The sequence below is a fragment of the Barbatula barbatula genome, assembly GCF_947034865.1.
Source record: "Barbatula barbatula genome assembly, chromosome: 19".
Lineage (NCBI taxonomy): Eukaryota > Metazoa > Chordata > Actinopteri > Cypriniformes > Nemacheilidae > Barbatula > Barbatula barbatula.
In genome coordinates, this window is record NC_136782.1 from 15,522,611 (window position 1) to 15,540,040 (window position 17,430).

Consider the following 17,430-nt stretch of genomic DNA (forward strand, 5'->3'; position numbering starts at 1 on the left):
GTGCTGCTTGATATTTTGCCAAGGCCACCCTTTTTAAAATAGATAACCATTTATTTCAGAGGTCAAAATAAGATATTTTGAGACTATTTAAGGTGATAGTTTCACACCTGTATACATTTCTTTGTTGTATAGAACACAAAGATAGATATTTGGAAGAACGATAGCAACAGATTTCTGGGGCATTGTTGACTACAATTAAAATGCGTGTCAAAGGGGCTTCTTTTCTTACATTCTTCAAAATATTATACTTGATGTTCAACAGAACAAAACATATGCAATAATTATTTTAACTATGGTAGTCAATGGTGCCCCAGAAATCTCAGTTGATAACATTCTTCCAAATATCTTTGTCTTCAACTAAACAAAGACATTTAAACAGGTTTGGAACAACTTTAGGGTAAGTAAATGATGACAGAATTGTCAGTATTGGGGGAACTATCCCTTTATAAAGCGTTCCAGTTATAATACAAAACCCCTAAATTTGTCTGGTTTAACAGATTCATGTTTGGCATCCCAGGAACAACATCCATTTGTTCTTCCTTTGTAGAGAACATCTAAATTCAAGGCACAAAAGATTTATTGGAAAGATGCCTCGACTTTTTATGACTTAAAAGCAGGTCTAATTTGAGCTTCAATTAGCTTTAATCTTGGTCTAAAAACTTTTGAGGCGGCCGCTCATCCCAGCCATAGAGAACATTCCATCTGGCCAATTTTCCCCAAGAAGTGTTTGCCTGAAAAGAAGGGGGGCTTTTCATTTCACTAAGATGTTATTTCCCCTTTCATTCACTAGATTGAGAGCTGTAGATCTTCACTCCCACACACAAAGGTTTAAAAGCCAATATCTACTGTGCCGTTGCCATGCAACCAATTACCCAAGATTTTCACTTCCTCTTTGAATATGTTTTTTGTTTGCTGTTAACGTTACATATTATTAACTCCAGAAACGGAGTGATATATGTGCGGATGAAGGGATTCCACTGCAAACACCACAGAAAGAGATTTCCAGTGCTCAATATGTTCGTAAATATCAGGTTAAGCGAAAAGTGATGCGTTTCTTGAAGTAAGCTGATGCCAGCCCTCACTGTACCTTATTGCTGTACTCAGCTCTGACATCGCAAAAAAATATTGCAGCCACTTCTTCCATCCTATTCATAAGACACATAGGAAAGAAGAAAAGAAAGGAAGAAATAGAAAAAGCTGATGTTTTACATTTTGATATTCAATGAGACTTGGTGTCATGAGTTTAATTCCACAGAACAAAATGTCTGAATGCACTGCAAGTTGCATTGAAAAAGTGTCTACCAAGTGTATAAATAAAAAACACCATTGTAAAACACACGTATAGTTATTTTCTTTAATTCTATTTAATATTAAATTAAATCCAATGCTAGAATAGATACACATACTGCATATGCTCTGGCCTGGGCGTCTGTATCTTGAAACTGTAAATGCTGCAGTTGTTTGTTTACGTTGTTGGGTTTCTTTTACCTGATAACCTTTCTGACTGTCTCCATGTAAATGTTGGCTGTAAATACAGTACATACTTCTTCATGTGCTTCTACTGGGAGGCAGAAGTGAGATGACTTAAGGACCATAAAACAAAAATACAGAGTAGTATTCTATTTTGTTAATAGGTCATCGTAGATAGGCCATCATGGTTAGGGTTGTCAGTTGATCGAAACGTAATTCAATACAAAATGTATATGCAAATCACCATAGAGCTGTAGAAATGTGCTGCTAGTTCGTCAAACATACATTGTCGAAGAAAACACAATTGCTATGTGAGAATCTTTATTAACAAATAAAAGGCAAAGCACAGCTTAAGTTCACCTCTAGATATGCATCAAAAGCGAAGTGCCACAACATTATTATGTCCTTCCCATATTAAAATACCTCCACTACGTAACTGCATTTTATATATTCTATAGGCTTCAGCAACACAAACAGCAGCTAAAACTCTTTAAATAGGGTTAAATAGTGTCAACATCTCAGAACATGCTTACTCTCCATCACTAGAGCTCCTTCTGGTGGCCCTTCACCAAAGTGCACACCTCACTTAACCACAGTTGAACTAAGATCCACCTCCACCCCTTAAACATCACGATACACCTGGATAAGTGACAAAACTGGCCCATACCAGCAATTAATGGAAACCCCAAAAACAAAGTACACAGTAAAGGACAGTCAAAAAAGAAAATAGGCACAGCAGTGCTGCCCTCTAGTGGGCAGAGATCTACAGTGAGGTTGCAGCAGAATTGCTCCGGTATTGTATTGCTAAGCGAGCACCCATTGAAGAATGCTGGTGTCCTTTCCACCAGTAGAGATAAGATGACTGTCGTCATGGAGGAAGGCAACATTGGTCACATGGCTGCTATGCCCACCATAGATATGGCTGGGAGCCTGAGGAGAAAGAACAGGGAGTGAGTTGGTTGAATAGGGGGATTGGATTGGTATTTCAAGGGCTAGGATGCAATTGAATACAATAATCTCACCCTTGGTTGGGGACAGGGGTAGGAGAACAAGTGCACTTTGCCAAAATCATCAGCGGTAGCGAGGAGATTTTTGTCATGTGACTTGCATACAGCATTAATGTCTGTGCCATCTGCACCTTCTGGCCAGATTCCTGAAAACAGCAAAAGATAAAGTAACAAAAAAGATGAGGTGCATTTTGGTAACAAGAGCTTAAAATAGCTTTTGTGTTCCAGGTGAAAACCAACAGCAAAACGGTTTGGAACATCAAAGTTGAGAAAACATTTCCAGGTAAACTGTGGGCTTGAGAATTGTGAATTTTGAATCTATGTGACTTACCAAACACATTGAAACCAAGCACACAGGTGGAGGTGGCCCACTCCAGGTTGCGCACCACATCTGCACTAGTAATGTGTTTACCAGTCGATGCTTCCCCTTTTCAACAAGATTCAAGAAACAACAGGTAACAAGACGCAGGTCAGCATAAGAATCATATCTGATCTACATTCACTGACTAAACTGTTAGGAACATAAACAACTCACAGTATAAAATCTCATAGTCGCCTGAGTTGGTTACAATAAACTGGCTGTCGGTGGACCAGTCAAGATGAGTAACAAAACTGGAGTGTCCCTGTGGATGCGAGACACATAAAATGAATGCTACAAAAACATCATGCCTGACCTTCATGATCAATTCATGATCAAGATATCTTTCAAGGGACATTTTGTTTCCTTGTAACTCACAGTGCATTTGCCAACTCTGTTGTATTTCCTGCCATTCTCAGTCACAGAGTAGATGTAAACAAAGTTGTCATGTGAAGCCACAGCAAGGTACGCCCCATCTACAGAGAGAAAAAGGACTTGTCAGCGGACATTTTATGTGAATGAAAATAAGTTATGGCTAAAAAGCATAAAACATGTAACGCACCAGGGGAATATTTAACAACTGAGATGATTTCATTGCCATCTGTATGCATAGAGATAAGATCCCGTGTGTCGGCGTCCAGCACCAGCCACCTGTAAGGTTACGAAGGATTGGCGGAATTCAGACACCAAAATACGTAAAAAACACAAATGTTTTTTCAGTTTAATAGAGGATCTCAACTTCAATGCTTTGTTTAGCTAAAGCAAACCTTTTTGTACTGTTCCCATGTGCAAACATACCTTCCTGTCATGGTGCCTACAGCAAGCACAGCACCACTAGGATGAAATCCAACAGAACGGCCAGGGTCCTGAAGCCCACAAAACATAAAAAACAAAGATAAAATTAAAACAAAAATCTAAATTGTACTGTAAGTTTACTTAAAGCGACAGTTCACCCAAAAATAAAAATGCACCCTCTTGTCATATTTTGGAAAATGCTGTTAACTGGACCCCATTCACTTGGTTTTGTGTCCATAAAATAAAGTGAATGGTGTCCAGTGCTGTTCGGTTAAAAACTTTCTTTAAAATATCATCTTTTGTGTTCTGCAGAAGAAACAAAGTCATAAAGGTTTGAAATGACAAGAGGGTGAGTAAATGATGCAGACTTTTCATTTTCGGGTGAACTATCCCTTTAAGACCCCATTACGGTATTGTGACTTTATGGGCACACACAACCTACAGAGCCTGTGAAATAGAATTTTTCTGATGTTTTCAAATGTTCCTAATAACCTCAATGGCCTTGCTCCACAGAGGCAGATGAGAGCTGGTGTCCCAGAGATAAACCTGCTTGTCTTGACCGCACGTCACAAACTGCTCAGTAGTGGGATGCAAGTCCAGTCCCCATAACTCATCAGTGTGACCCTTTTACAAGAATACATAGATACCAGGGTAAGAATGATAACCCAGAGAAAGAACATATTGATCCTGCAGATATTCTGAAAAACACCTTTCATAAACAGCATAGTATAATTTATACCTGAACAATGGGTGTGAGTGAACCTGAGAAAGAGCCCCGCAGAACAGCATTTCGAGTTGTTCCCACGAACAGCTCATCTTGTTTTCCTTCTGCTAAAGTACGGACGGGGCCGTACGCCTCAGAAACCTGAAACATTGTGAATTCAGCTGGAGTATTGTATATGTATCTGGATCTAATAAATAAGAAACACGCACTGCCTGGAATACACTTCACTTCTAAGAATATGATCAGATCAAAAAATCATGTTTCATTTCTGAAGGAATTCTGGATTTCATGGAAATCATTAACAAAGTCCGTTTGCCATCTGGATTTAATTCTGAATGTCATCTTTCATAAAAATTCATAGAATTGTTTTTTTGGATTCAGGGAATAACACAGAGAATAAAACATACCTCCATCTCACTCTTTTTACGGTAATCATGGTCCCAGAGAATAACTTTACGGTCTTTTCCTCCTCCGGACACCAGCGTTCCATCCTTTAGCACACACAGAGAGAATATCCCACCATCATGGGCTCCTGAAACCGCCCGGCTGATCTTGTTTCCACCTTTAAATACACGAGGTTCAGCAGGATAAGTTACAAATCTCAAATCAGGTAGTGGATATTTAGTAGCAGTTACTTTTTAAAAACCTTTTGCCCATATGTAAATGTTTCCACTAGAATCCCCTGTGATTGCATCTCCATTCTCAGCAAAGGCAACAGAGAGTACATACTTGGGTTTTTCATGTTTCTGGATTTAAAGAAAGATAAGAAATCATTACAAATCTAGTTAGTACCAAGTATCCCTATGGAACCGAGCATGCATTCTTGAGCCAAACGGATTTTGAACGCAACCAACAGAGTTTGACAACATTGTCAGAATTCTCTCTTGTTAAACAAAAACAACCACCCTATTTCCTGTGAAGGAAACAAACTAATTAGATGAAATGTCTCATTTACAATGTCTTCTGACATTGCATGAAAAAATATTAACACAGAAATTCGGCAAACCTCAAACAGTCCCTGACGTTTTGTAAGAGTTTTTCCTTCCATTGTCCAGAAGGTAAGATGAGATTTCCCACAAGTGAAAATCAGGTTGGCGTCCATAGGGTGGAAGACAGCACCCAGCACAGAATCATTGGAACACTGCAAAATATCGAGTATGTGTGACTAGGAAGCATAGGTTTATTAAAAGTGTCATTTTTTAACAAATATCTTGAGAACAGAATCTAGTGGCACCAAAGGCTCACTTTCACTCCTTCCCCTCCCTTTCAAAGCACTATGGAGGCTGACATAGAACTGTCGTCACGTTTTCACTTCTTAACCAAAGGAGATAACGTATTCCAAAATGCGCTCTATAGAGCAGTTTGTCCATTTAGGGCTACGGTAGAAACAACACGACGAATTCCATGCAAGGGGACCTGCGGTGTATTTAGAAAGAAATAGCTCATTCTAAGGTCATAAAAACATAATGCTTCATTATGTCAGGTCTTTATACACCTCTGAAGACATAGTTATGTTTATAATGTTGCATTCCTGTCAATAGATCCTCCAAAAAAATTTACATTGGACCTTTAAATCTGCAATAGACACTGATATGCTAAAGTCCCACAACCCATCTGACTGAGTAAAACAGGACATAAAACTGTCTGTAAGAAACCTTGGATAACCACAGCATGATTGTACAGTAAGGTAAGCTTTATTGCTTCCTAGCTCATACACATTTTTTGGCAGCATGACAGACCTTACCTTAACTTCCGCCAGTTGTTTTTCTTTCTGCCAGTCCCAAACAGACAGAATGTGGTCATTTGCATCATCAACCGCACACAAATGAGCACCTCCATTCTGAGAGCGGAAAAGATAATACAGCTATGTAAAACACTACCATTGTGCACTATTCGTGTATATTATGAAGACTACAAATACATATTATGTATATTATAAAGCCAAGACTAAGGTTAACAATATGACAGACCATTTATACAGAATTGAAACTCCTTACCGACTTGGAAAAGGCCACACAGGTGACAGCTCGGTCAATCACACCCATTCCGATCACATGAAGCGTGTTCAGACTGACAGAGTCCCAGATACGAACATGAGGCTGCAGAGGCTGATGGGAAAGATATGCGTCTAAGATCTTCTCTGATGTATATTAAAGCCAATAAATAACAATACTAATGCACACTTAAGGCCAATTTGATGATCTAACAGAATGAGATCAAGAGTGCATTGAGTTTTATCTCAACACATTATACTATGAAATGTAAATGTCAACTTACTTTGCCATCTTTGGATGTGCCGGCAACTTGTCCGGTTGCTATAGTGACCATGTCTGGATGGACGGCCAAACTGCAAAGAAAGCATTTTTCGGATCAGAGCTTGTCAGGAAAGCTTTCCCATCTCTCACTCTCCAGGGAACTGTAGCATGAATGTAGCTTAGTCCAAAAAACCTTTAGTAAACAGCCCGGGTTGTTTTGTGAACCAGCGAGCTCAGTGAGCATTCCAGACAAGCATCACAACAAAGTAATTTGATCATTTTACTACAAAAACATGCTAGATGTGTTAACACGGTGTATGGCAGAAATAAAATCTATGAACAGAGAGAAAAAAAAGAAGGCAGAAGAGATGTGGTTTAATTGCAAGTGTATTTAAATATACTGCAAGATAGAATCATCAGGTAGATCTCTTATCTTCAAGATAAGACAAGCGACGGAAGATCTGACCAGAAAAATGCAAATCTGCCTGAAACCTGTTAACACTTCCTGAATACAACGGCTCTTTTTGCATCGCGATGGGCACCGGAACAATGTATATTTTCATTCAGATGATAAGAACACAGTAACTGCAATGATCTAGTTCAAGCAGAACCACAGATGAATTTGTCACGCTCAGCAGAGCCGTACAGTAATGATTTGGGAGTGAAAGGTTTCATTCTTTCTCTACGGAGGAATTGTTTTATATCAAAACGTGATAAAAACTTTAGTAGAGATTGTGATGATATACATTGTGCTTCAGCAAAACCCACAAATTTGACTAGTAGATTAGAACATTAGTACATTTTAATCTCATATACACGTCCACATATATGGGTTTTACTTTTTTTATATCTAAACATTTTGCACTACACTTTGAATATAAAAAATATGAAAAAAGCCCTTTCAGAAAAAGGATGTTAAAAATGTAAGCAGTCACTGTTGTGCTCCGTAGTTTCATCAAGTCCCCATTCAATAAAATCAAGATATTTACCACTTGACGTCGTCATTGTGGCCCAGATAGTGTCTCTGCTGCTGCTCCTCTACATTATACAGCACCACAACAGAAGCATTGAAGTACACAATCTCTCCTGTCGGGAGCAGGTAAAGGTTAGAACGGCAGTCTCTTCCCCTGTAGCCGTACCTGATGAACAGTGTTAAGCAAAACTTGGATGTAAATGACATGCCTACTTAGAACATGGGCTTGAATTTATTTCAAATTCAATTATGGATTTAAGTAATTTAAATAATTAAATATCAATAAGTGGATTTCTCTTGAAAACCAACAATGTTTCAATTATACACTGGAATTGCACATCTTCATCAACTTGAACAGTTAAAGTGATAATTCACCCAAAAATGGAATTTACTATGGTGGTACCCATTGACTTGCATTGGTTTTGTGTCACCATTGTTCAGTTACCAATATTATTTAAAATATCTTATGTTGTGTTCTGCAGAAGAAAGTCATACAGGTTTGAAAGAAATGAAAAGAGGTTGAGCAAATGATAACAGAATCTTTATTTTTGGGTGAACTATGACTAAGTTAAGCAACTTCTATGGCATTTCCATGACCGGGACAAAAGTAAGGATACACCCATTGAAGCTTCAGCTTGCGTTCTGGCAGCGCCACCCTGTGATCAAGACTGTAGCTGTCCTTCAGCTGGTCTGGAATATGCATCGTGATTGGACGGCCACGTATAAACATCCTAACGTAACCATCATCTGTTAAAGAAAGACAGAACATTAGCCGCTAAACACAAACAAGAAATAAACCATTGTTTTGTTAAATGATGTCTTGTGGGACCGTGATCACTTAGAAACCAGCTTGCCAAACCATAATGGTTTTAATGTGAATGATAATGGGATCTGGTCAGCAATTTACGAAAACATTTAATAGGCTTAGTCATTGTCTTTAAACAAATGCTATACAGCCATATTTCTATCAAAATGTGGATACTTAAGTACACTAAAAACTACACTTACATTAACTGAGTAAAACCGGAGTGGTGCTTATTTATGCAAAACTACTCAAGGGATTCGTGTTTTGCTATGGAACTGTAATGTGGTTGACAGTGAATTCTGGGTGGTTGCTAGTTCTTATTTAGTTTTTTTTTGCTATTTTTAAGTATTATTTTAACTATATTATGCCAGAAAAGTAAACACAAACTTACCTGCATTGAAGGTACATTCTTTGGATTTGCTGCAAGAACACAAGAGACAAAGGTTTGTCATTCTTCTATTACACACAGACCATTAGCCTTTTGACATAAAAGATTACTGCATAAGTTGAACAAAACATTCAAACCACTTCCAAAGGTTTGTTTTGTTTGACTTTGTGCGTTTTGTAAGATGTCTAATTCTCAGAATTTAGCCTTTATAACTGACTCTGCTTTCATGCATGTGGCCTCTCTCACAGAGCTATGTAATGTAGAGAAAACTATGTTTCAGGGTCTGTTTGAACAACCAAAGCTTATTTGGGGTGGGAGGGGGACTATTTCCAAAACCCCAAAACATTTATTAAAACACTGCCAATAAATGTAAGACCCACACGAAACATTTTCTGCTTTTCTGTCTGTGCGTGCATTTTGTATACGCTTTTTCTAACCACATTGCTTTCACTTCCTGTCTGCTGATGCAAGACAGGTATGATTGACAGACTGTCTCAGGCAGCGTCCATGTACATCAATAACAAATCAGACCCATCAATCCAGTATTGATGAAAAACTGGCTAGGATTGGCATTCTAATAAAAAGCTTTCCTCAGAGCGAGGGCAAAAAAAGGCTGTTATGTAAATGGAAGACAGATTGTGGGTGGCAGCCCAAAAATGTTCTGTTTGTGTCCATGCAACAATAAACCCTCCAAAACCTTCATTAAAGCTGCAACCAAAGCAAGGAACAAACGAAAGACGGTCTCAATCCTGAAACAATCCCATAGTGCTACTGGACTCAACCATAATGTAAATTAACATTTTTGGTGCTGTTTTATCAGAGTTATCTCAGCTAGCCTGAAAACAAGTCCATTTCCATTAGCACACACTGGGAAAAAAACTATTTCACCACCGATCAATATAGTCTATGTAGCAAACACGCCCAATATAATGGTTTAAGTGTGTAGCAGTAATGTGCCTGCACTTAAAAGGAACTGTGAGCCCTAGACTAATACACTAAACACACCCGTTCATACCAATATACTTAGATATTTGCTAGATGTTATACAGAAAAACAATACACACTAGATTTTAATGCATAGTGTTTCTGAAGTTTAAGTTAAAACAACAATAGGAAATGAATGAGTGACTGACAGGCATTTACAGATTGTGATGTTCTTCAAAACCATTATCTTTCCTGTAAGGCACTTAGTCTAATTTGGCAGTGGATGAGTTTCATACGACTGAGCATCAATAGCTTACTAGTACAATAGTTCAGAACGGCAAATTAACAATACACAGACGGTTTGTAAAGCGCATTACATGTGAGAACATCTTCAACTTCAATGAAGGCTGGGAACACAATAACTGTTTCGTCTTGGTAATCTAAGCCAGATGGAAACAAGCATAATTTGGCTACATGACTCATGCACAAAACCTACAAGGCAATGCAAACAAACAAACAAACAAAAGGAAACACACATAACACCATCAAAGTCAAGTACAAATGAAGAATAAACAAAAACTTGTAACAGATTTGCCTTTGAAGTATAAAGAAATAAAGCCCATGATCTGCAGTCCCCATTTTCTAAGATAAAACAAAGTGATTCCATATACACTATAGAATGTTTTGGTAGCGTTTTCATGGATCCGGATGAGAACATTCATGTTTGCCTACCACTATTTGCTTTGTTGCAGGAAGCAGAAAACAGCCGCTCAAACTCACCCACAATGCAATCTACCAAAACCTGGTCTTTTAAACTAACCAAAAAGCTTTGTACCTTGTGGATTTCTTCATGTTGACTTTTCCGTTTTGCAGTTCAAGTTCAGGCAAGAATTTGCAGAAGCGACAAGCGAAAGACTGAGTTCCTTGTTTGAGTTAACCTCAGCCCCGCAGGAATATGGACCTCACTAGCCAATGGCAGGACACTTCCTCAGTATGCATGACAGCCCCTTTCTGGGTGACCACACCCCCCAGTGCTTCAATGCAGTAATATGATGCACTCTTTGGTCAAGAGAAGTTTCAGTGGTGAGCGTGTTAACCAAGTGAATGCACAGTGCTACCGTGCGCTAGGGCTGCTCGATTATGACACAAATCATAATCGCAATTATTTTGGCCAATAGTGAGATCCCGATTATTTAAAACGATTACTCCTTAACCTTTAAATCAACATAGAAAATAAACTTGGCTTGTCAACTCTGAATTTAACTGAAAAAGAAAAAAAGTGTAAAGAAATAGCAGTAAAAGAAAGGTGTGCGCTGTGGATTTATACTACAAGAAAAAGAGAGGTTCCTTGCAAAATGGAATGCGGCACAATAATCGTTTACCTCGATTATTTTGTCTTTGTAATTGCTGAAGGCCAAAATTGCCGCTTATGATTAATTTTCGATTAATTGCACAGCCCTACCATGTGTTATACAAAGTTTAGTCTCAAACAAGTACCACGACAGATAAAACGCTACTACCATGTGGGATTATCTGCTGTACAAACACCCTGCAGGTGTGTAGAGAGAAACTTGTTTGAACTGACAGTTAACCCTTTATTATATTGGAGCTTTTATTGCTTCGTATTGTTGATATGAATAGAAGTATAATTAATATAAACAAATATTAAACCTGTATGACTTTCTTTCTTCGGCAGAACAAACAAAGGAAATATTTTGAAGAATGTTGGTAACCCAACAACATTGATCTCCATTGATTCCACTGTACTGGACACAGAACCACTGAGACATTTCTCAAAATATCTTCCACAGACGTAAGAGTCACAATACAGGTTTTAAATGAAAAAAGATGAATGACAACAGAATCGAACAGAAGTGAACTGCATCCCTTTAAGTCTTCTTAGTCTTTGGACAACAATGCAACAGTTGTGGTTAAATTTGAATAAATAAAAAATACGTTCTTCATAAGAAACGACACAGTCCCAGCATGCAGGTGAGAAATCCATTTTACTGTTACAGTATACAAGTGCACATAATAGAAACCTAATAAGCAATGGGTGTCTCCCTGACCAAAGGTTTGGTTTGTCATCTACTGTAATTATATGCTGATATTTAATTTTCATCTGTCTTGACCCAAAATCATAATTCATGGCAATACAGGAAATACAGTGTTACATTAAGTAACTTAGCTAGATGAAATAGTCTATTTAATATTATTCCGTTTAAATGTGCTACGGTGTTAGAAGAAACAGACTAAGGAGTGCTACGAGACACAAGATTGATTACTACTTGTAGACAACAGTCAAAACAGGCTTTCATGCTGTGTCTGAAAGGTTATAGGCAGCTGACTTTGTTGCTCTGCTACCTAGCAGTGATTTTGCTGGCAGGACTGCATTCGAACATCCTATTGCAATAGTTTAGAACACAGCTTTCTGAGGCACGGGTGCTCCTTTTTTCAGTTCAGTTTTTTTACAGCCTTAGTTAATCTGTCATTTAATTCCATTTATATGTCAGTATGACTATTCCTGAAAGCCATGTGATAATCCTAGATACTCTGGCAGCTGTTGCACACTTACTTGTACTTTGTAGTAAACACCCTGAGATTACCTGTCTCTCTTTCCCCCAGTTGAGCTGCTAGATGAGGTGGTTCTGCTGCGTGAGTCTGCCGCCTCCTTCCTAACCGTGGACAGACGCTCTGTGGACATACTCTTCCTAACACACAGAAACACAAACAAGAAACTGGTGATGAAGCACAAGGAAATACTAGCACTACAATTTTACAACTATAGAGACATACAAGGCTACAAGTAAATGACTTTTGTAAAAATGAATAAAGGAATACACAAGTACATTTATGAGAAACACATGTACAGAAATAAATTAATGCCAATCATTTTTAATTATGCATAACTTCATGACCAAACTTTCGGTGTTTATGCATTCATGAATTTATTTTATAATTTTTTTCTTTATTTGTATTTATAGCCAAATGGATTTTCATCCTCCCTCTTAGCTTTCCATAGTCTTGAGTACACAATCGGATCTGTTGTAAAGTTGATTTATATTTTGATTAACTTTGTAAGTCAGAATACTGTTTAAACAAGTGTTTTAGATAAGCAACTGCTAACTGTGGGATTCAGCAAATTTTGCAAAGTTCACGACATGATGAAGTCAAACAGGCTTTGACCAGGCCATTGGTCAGAAGCACACATGTTCCATTATTAAAAGCACTGGTGTAATCATCGATGCTTTTTATATGTGGGTGGTTACTAAACATTATCATCAATTACTGTAATTCCACTCATTTCTAAAGGGTTCTCTGCAGAATGTAAAATATCTGCAGAACGCCGCATATTTTGATATGACACCGGCCGTAGCTGTATCCCTTAGAGCCACAACATCTGAACACCAACTTTCCTGTTAATATGCATATAATTTCTGCCGGTTTTTCATTACTCAATACTGACACCTCCAGGCCAAAGTCGTATAACTACAATAATTTCACACTGTAGCCTACTGTGTGTGTTCGAAACAGTGACAATATTTCTCAGAGCTGTTCTGAAATAGTGGATAATACTATCTGGCTGATGATGTACATATATTCTTTTGACATCTTGAGTCTCACCTTTTAATAGACATGAGCACTTCTTTTTTAGGAGATGAGGGAGAGGAAGGATAGCCACTCAAGCGTTTTGTTTGGACGTAGCCATTGGTCAGAGGCTTGGAAGGCAGAGCTTGCAGTATCTGCCGAACTAAAGGAAGTCAGAAGAGCACAGGGGAGATTACATGCAAATTAAACCTCACACAGGGATGTTTTTCTAAAGCATTTTATCATATGATATCTATATTACAATCATATCCATGTAGCCTGTAGTAACTGTTAATAGTTAACTTATAGTAAGGTTGCATCTCATAACCTCGCATGAAACAGCAGACTGGCCTCTAGTCATTACACTGCAAGTTTAAATAAAAATCTTGCAGTTGGCATCTTGGCTCAAGCCAAGTTTCCACCTGTTTCCCTCCTTAAGAGACTTTAATTATTTTGACCTGGACCCGGCCTAATAGTCGTGATGATGAAATGCAATGTTTTAAGTTCTGACCTTTAGTAGGCCCGCCTTTCTTGCTACTGGCCTGTGTGATCTCTTCACAGCAGCCCAGCCTTCTCAAAGCATCTGCCAGTGCTGCTTTCAACAGCTGGATCTCATCCTCCTGCAGCTGCACCCTCTGCTCCAGGTGAGAGAGACGGTCATCCATCTCCATCCCACTCCCAGCAGATACATTATCATCTGTGAGAGAGAGAGCGACAAACAGAGTGGGTAGTAACACGCTACATTTACTTTGTTACATTTGAGTAACATTTTGAAATATATGTACATTAAAGGAAAATTACACTGCGTGACGTTCCTTCGTTCCTTCATTTTAAAATATGCATCATAAAATCATAAACCATCTGTATGAAATACATTTTTATATTGACCAAAAATAGCTGCGGAAAAAGTATGACTATAGGAGGAAAAACTGGAATAAAATGACTAAATTCTTATATTTTAACTTTTTGGATACACTCTTTAATTGTACAACTGAGATGATGACAGAATATAATGTATACATTATATTATTTACTCATATCAATTAAAAGCCCAACAATCCATTAAAATAATTTGAAAGCATTATTAAAGCCGACAAGCCTAAAAGCATCTTCAAGCATCCGAGTTAGTTTCAAATGCTAACCGATGCTCTCTGTAAATCTAAAACAAACTTCATTTCATAAATATCCGTGGTAAACAAAACCATAACAAGTTAAATCAGCTAACCATACTCAATCTTCACAGTAAACACGTTGCCTGCTTGCCTTTCGTTTCATCCCAAGGGCAATGCAACGGGACGCACATTACGTGTGCATATCTAATTAAGCTGTTTATGTGCCTGCACATTATGGCAAGCACATAAACTGAATTATAAAAGTGACATCCGGAAGGCATAAGTGGACATTGAAAAAGAAAAGAAGGAAGATGAAGGTATAGCCGCATGCTGTATGACAAAAGCAGCCTGGATGAAACCAGATGCTCAGTGACAGAGCCTGCTGAAATATTCATTGATAACGTTCTGGTTGTGTTCCCTCCTACCTGCCATTTCAGTCAGCATGTCCACCTGTCAGTCACCTGCTCAGACAGCCTGATCCTCTATATCTCTCTAGGGGATTCCTAAAGGTGCTAAATGTCTGCCCAGTCAAAGCTTCTTTCTCCCACCTTCCCCTTTAGCTCGCTGGATGGCTGGTCCTGTGTCTGGACCTCTCCCTCCCTCCCCCACCCTTCTCCACTCTGTACTGTGAGTAAAGAGAAGGGTGATGTTTGTAACAGGACGCTGGTCTACACTGCCGTCTCCTATGCGGTATAAAACTGCTGGTGGTGATGTTGGCGGAGAGAGATGATTGGCTGGACTCCAGACCTGTCTGATGCATCGGTCAGTCACCACCAGGAAGTGCAATGACCAGCTAGTCCACAAATAGCACAAATATAGTGCATCTATTGTACAGTTTACAAAATACAATGGTTATTTTATACATGCACATTCTTATACTGTCATTTAGATTATTACTCCAATTTTGATTGCATAAATCAAAATTACTATCATGTTCTCAGATTTTCAGCCTAAAGTCTAGACCATACTTCTGACACATACACATGACAAAGCATGTAACATGTATTGTTTGATTTATACACCAAATGGGACTGTACTACATGGACAGACAATCTTTGACCCAGCAGACTTTAATCATATAATGCCTGCCACTCCATCTGCCGTTCAGCCAAACCATCTGTCACAGAAACTGACCTACTGGAAAACAATGCCCACAATGTACAGAGAGTGTAATGAAGACCCAGTGACACGTCAACCCAGATACCTATCCTTAAGATAGAACCTGTATTTTACAAAAGGTGTTATGAAATGTTTTTAAGAAACATAGTAGCTTTAAACTGTGTATCGTGGTTATAGCAAGAAGACTCCATGGCAACCCGATTTCCTAAATAAGACTTAACTGACTGATATAAGCATGTCTTTATAATTTTTTCTTCCTCTTAACTCTCTTTTGTGCTCTATGGTGTTTCAATGTTCCATTTTAAACTACTACTATTTGCTGGCTTGTCTAGCTGTAAAGCGCTTGTTCTTGTTCTTCTGTTATTTATAAGAAAATACTGAATAATATTCGCTGTTTTATCATACAATTATTTTTTAGGCCACATCACATTTTGAAAACTGAAATTGAAATCAAAATCTGTGCAGTAATAGTCATAGTCGTGATAACTAAACAGAGACGCTGTGTTTACAACTGACCGTTGAAACATTGTTATCAACAGACACCACTGTTGCCTAGGTATCCGTTTTAATAGAGGGGTAATATTACCCACTTATTGGGTCCCAGTAAATAAATAACGCACTGCATTCTTTTAACCTTTAGCATAGCTGAAATCGGTTGATAAAAACCCAGTAATTTACCAAAGTGAATCAGGTGTGTTGTCAAGGAAAATTAAAAGAAGCTGGGATTGAATCGAAAGCTGATGGGAAGCAGTAAATAGGTTTCTTTTGTTGCACACTCGCGGACGGTGACGCAATGTGACACGTCAATTCCATAACATCGGTGGAATGTCAATGTAACATTCGAAATGACATCATGACAATGACAAATATCGCAAAATTCGAATCATTCGAAGTCGAATTGCGCAACGTAAACAAACGCTCTCACCTGCATTCATTATGCATGCACGCCGCCAAACTCACCGTTGCAATATCGCAGTAGAAGGGTGCTGGTGTCGCATAGATTTCCACATGACGCTACTCGCTCCGACATGTCCTTTTCTTTATAGCGACAATCCTATATCGTTTCTCTCTCACTCGCCGATCCTCCGATCCGCCCGCCTGATACTTTCCTGACATACGAGTGAAACCTCAATACCTTTCTTCCACCGAGCAGTCAACGACAACCTGTGCTGCCTGCGTTTCTATAGCAACAGTCTCACCGCCGAGCTGCTACCCATAGGGAATAAAAAAAGCGTGTTTACTCTTGGAGTCTCATAGTTAGTTTCCCCATAAGCATATGTGTTTGTATTGAGTTCAAATATGAGAGCTAGTCAAATTACCAAAGCAGGAGGACAAAGGCCACATCAGTATATTTACTTAATTTGCATTGGCATATGCGACATCAATAGAACATTGTTGTCGGTGTAGAGATATTTATCTTGGGAATCACTAAAGGTGTTGGTAGTCACGCAATTGCTGTTTATAGTAGTTAACAGTAGAGGGCAGTGTAGACTTATTCACTTATAAGAAATGTCAATTTTCCAACCAGTTGCTGAGCTACGAAGGATTTAATAATTGCATTAGAATGTGTGACTTGTTCTATTTTCTTGAAAATATTACTGGAGTAATCATGCATACATGTATAAGTACTAAATGAAAGAAAGAAATAATGATGCCTAGCAGAATAAACTGACACCAAACTCTATAAATGTACCTTTAAAGATGTTTGAAAACACAGACATACATACATGCATGTAACACCACCATACAATATACAACTCTAGTTTCAATGGTACATTATTCAGTTGAATGGAAATGAGAGAGTGAAGGTCAGACTCTATATAAAGGTAACATAAAAAAAGGAGTAAAAAGTCCCACATTTTTTTGATCGGTGTGAAGAATATCGCATGTGCAATAGATCTTCCAGTAATGC

General features: G+C 38.4%; 1 protein-coding gene across 4 annotated transcripts; it reads right to left on the minus strand.

The window, feature by feature from the left end:
* Window positions 1-1,356: 1,356 nt before the first annotated feature.
* eml2 (EMAP like 2) lies at window positions 1,357-16,994 on the minus strand. 4 transcript variants are annotated; one of them, XM_079481334.1, is made up of 23 exons: window positions 16,838-16,994; window positions 16,479-16,727; window positions 13,799-13,984; window positions 13,324-13,450; window positions 12,306-12,410; window positions 8,779-8,807; window positions 8,200-8,329; window positions 7,599-7,748; window positions 6,632-6,701; window positions 6,352-6,462; window positions 6,099-6,194; window positions 5,361-5,495; window positions 5,001-5,100; window positions 4,762-4,916; window positions 4,370-4,495; window positions 4,123-4,254; window positions 3,634-3,701; window positions 3,398-3,486; window positions 3,214-3,311; window positions 3,013-3,100; window positions 2,809-2,904; window positions 2,493-2,623; window positions 1,363-2,400 (listed from the first exon to the last, which is right to left on the minus strand). In XM_079481334.1, the coding sequence occupies exons 2-23, from the start codon at window positions 16,546-16,548 to the stop codon at window positions 2,275-2,277; spliced, it is 2,418 nt and encodes an 805-aa protein (XP_079337460.1). In that variant the 5' UTR covers window positions 16,549-16,727; window positions 16,838-16,994; the 3' UTR covers window positions 1,363-2,274. The 4 variants fall into 4 exon arrangements, with proteins under 4 accessions (XP_079337463.1, XP_079337460.1, XP_079337462.1 ...); XM_079481336.1 differs by lacking the exon at window positions 16,838-16,994 and having other exon boundaries at window positions 16,444-16,562; XM_079481335.1 differs by lacking the exons at window positions 16,479-16,727; window positions 16,838-16,994 and adding an exon at window positions 14,825-15,086.
* Between the last annotated feature and the right edge of the window lie 436 nt (window positions 16,995-17,430).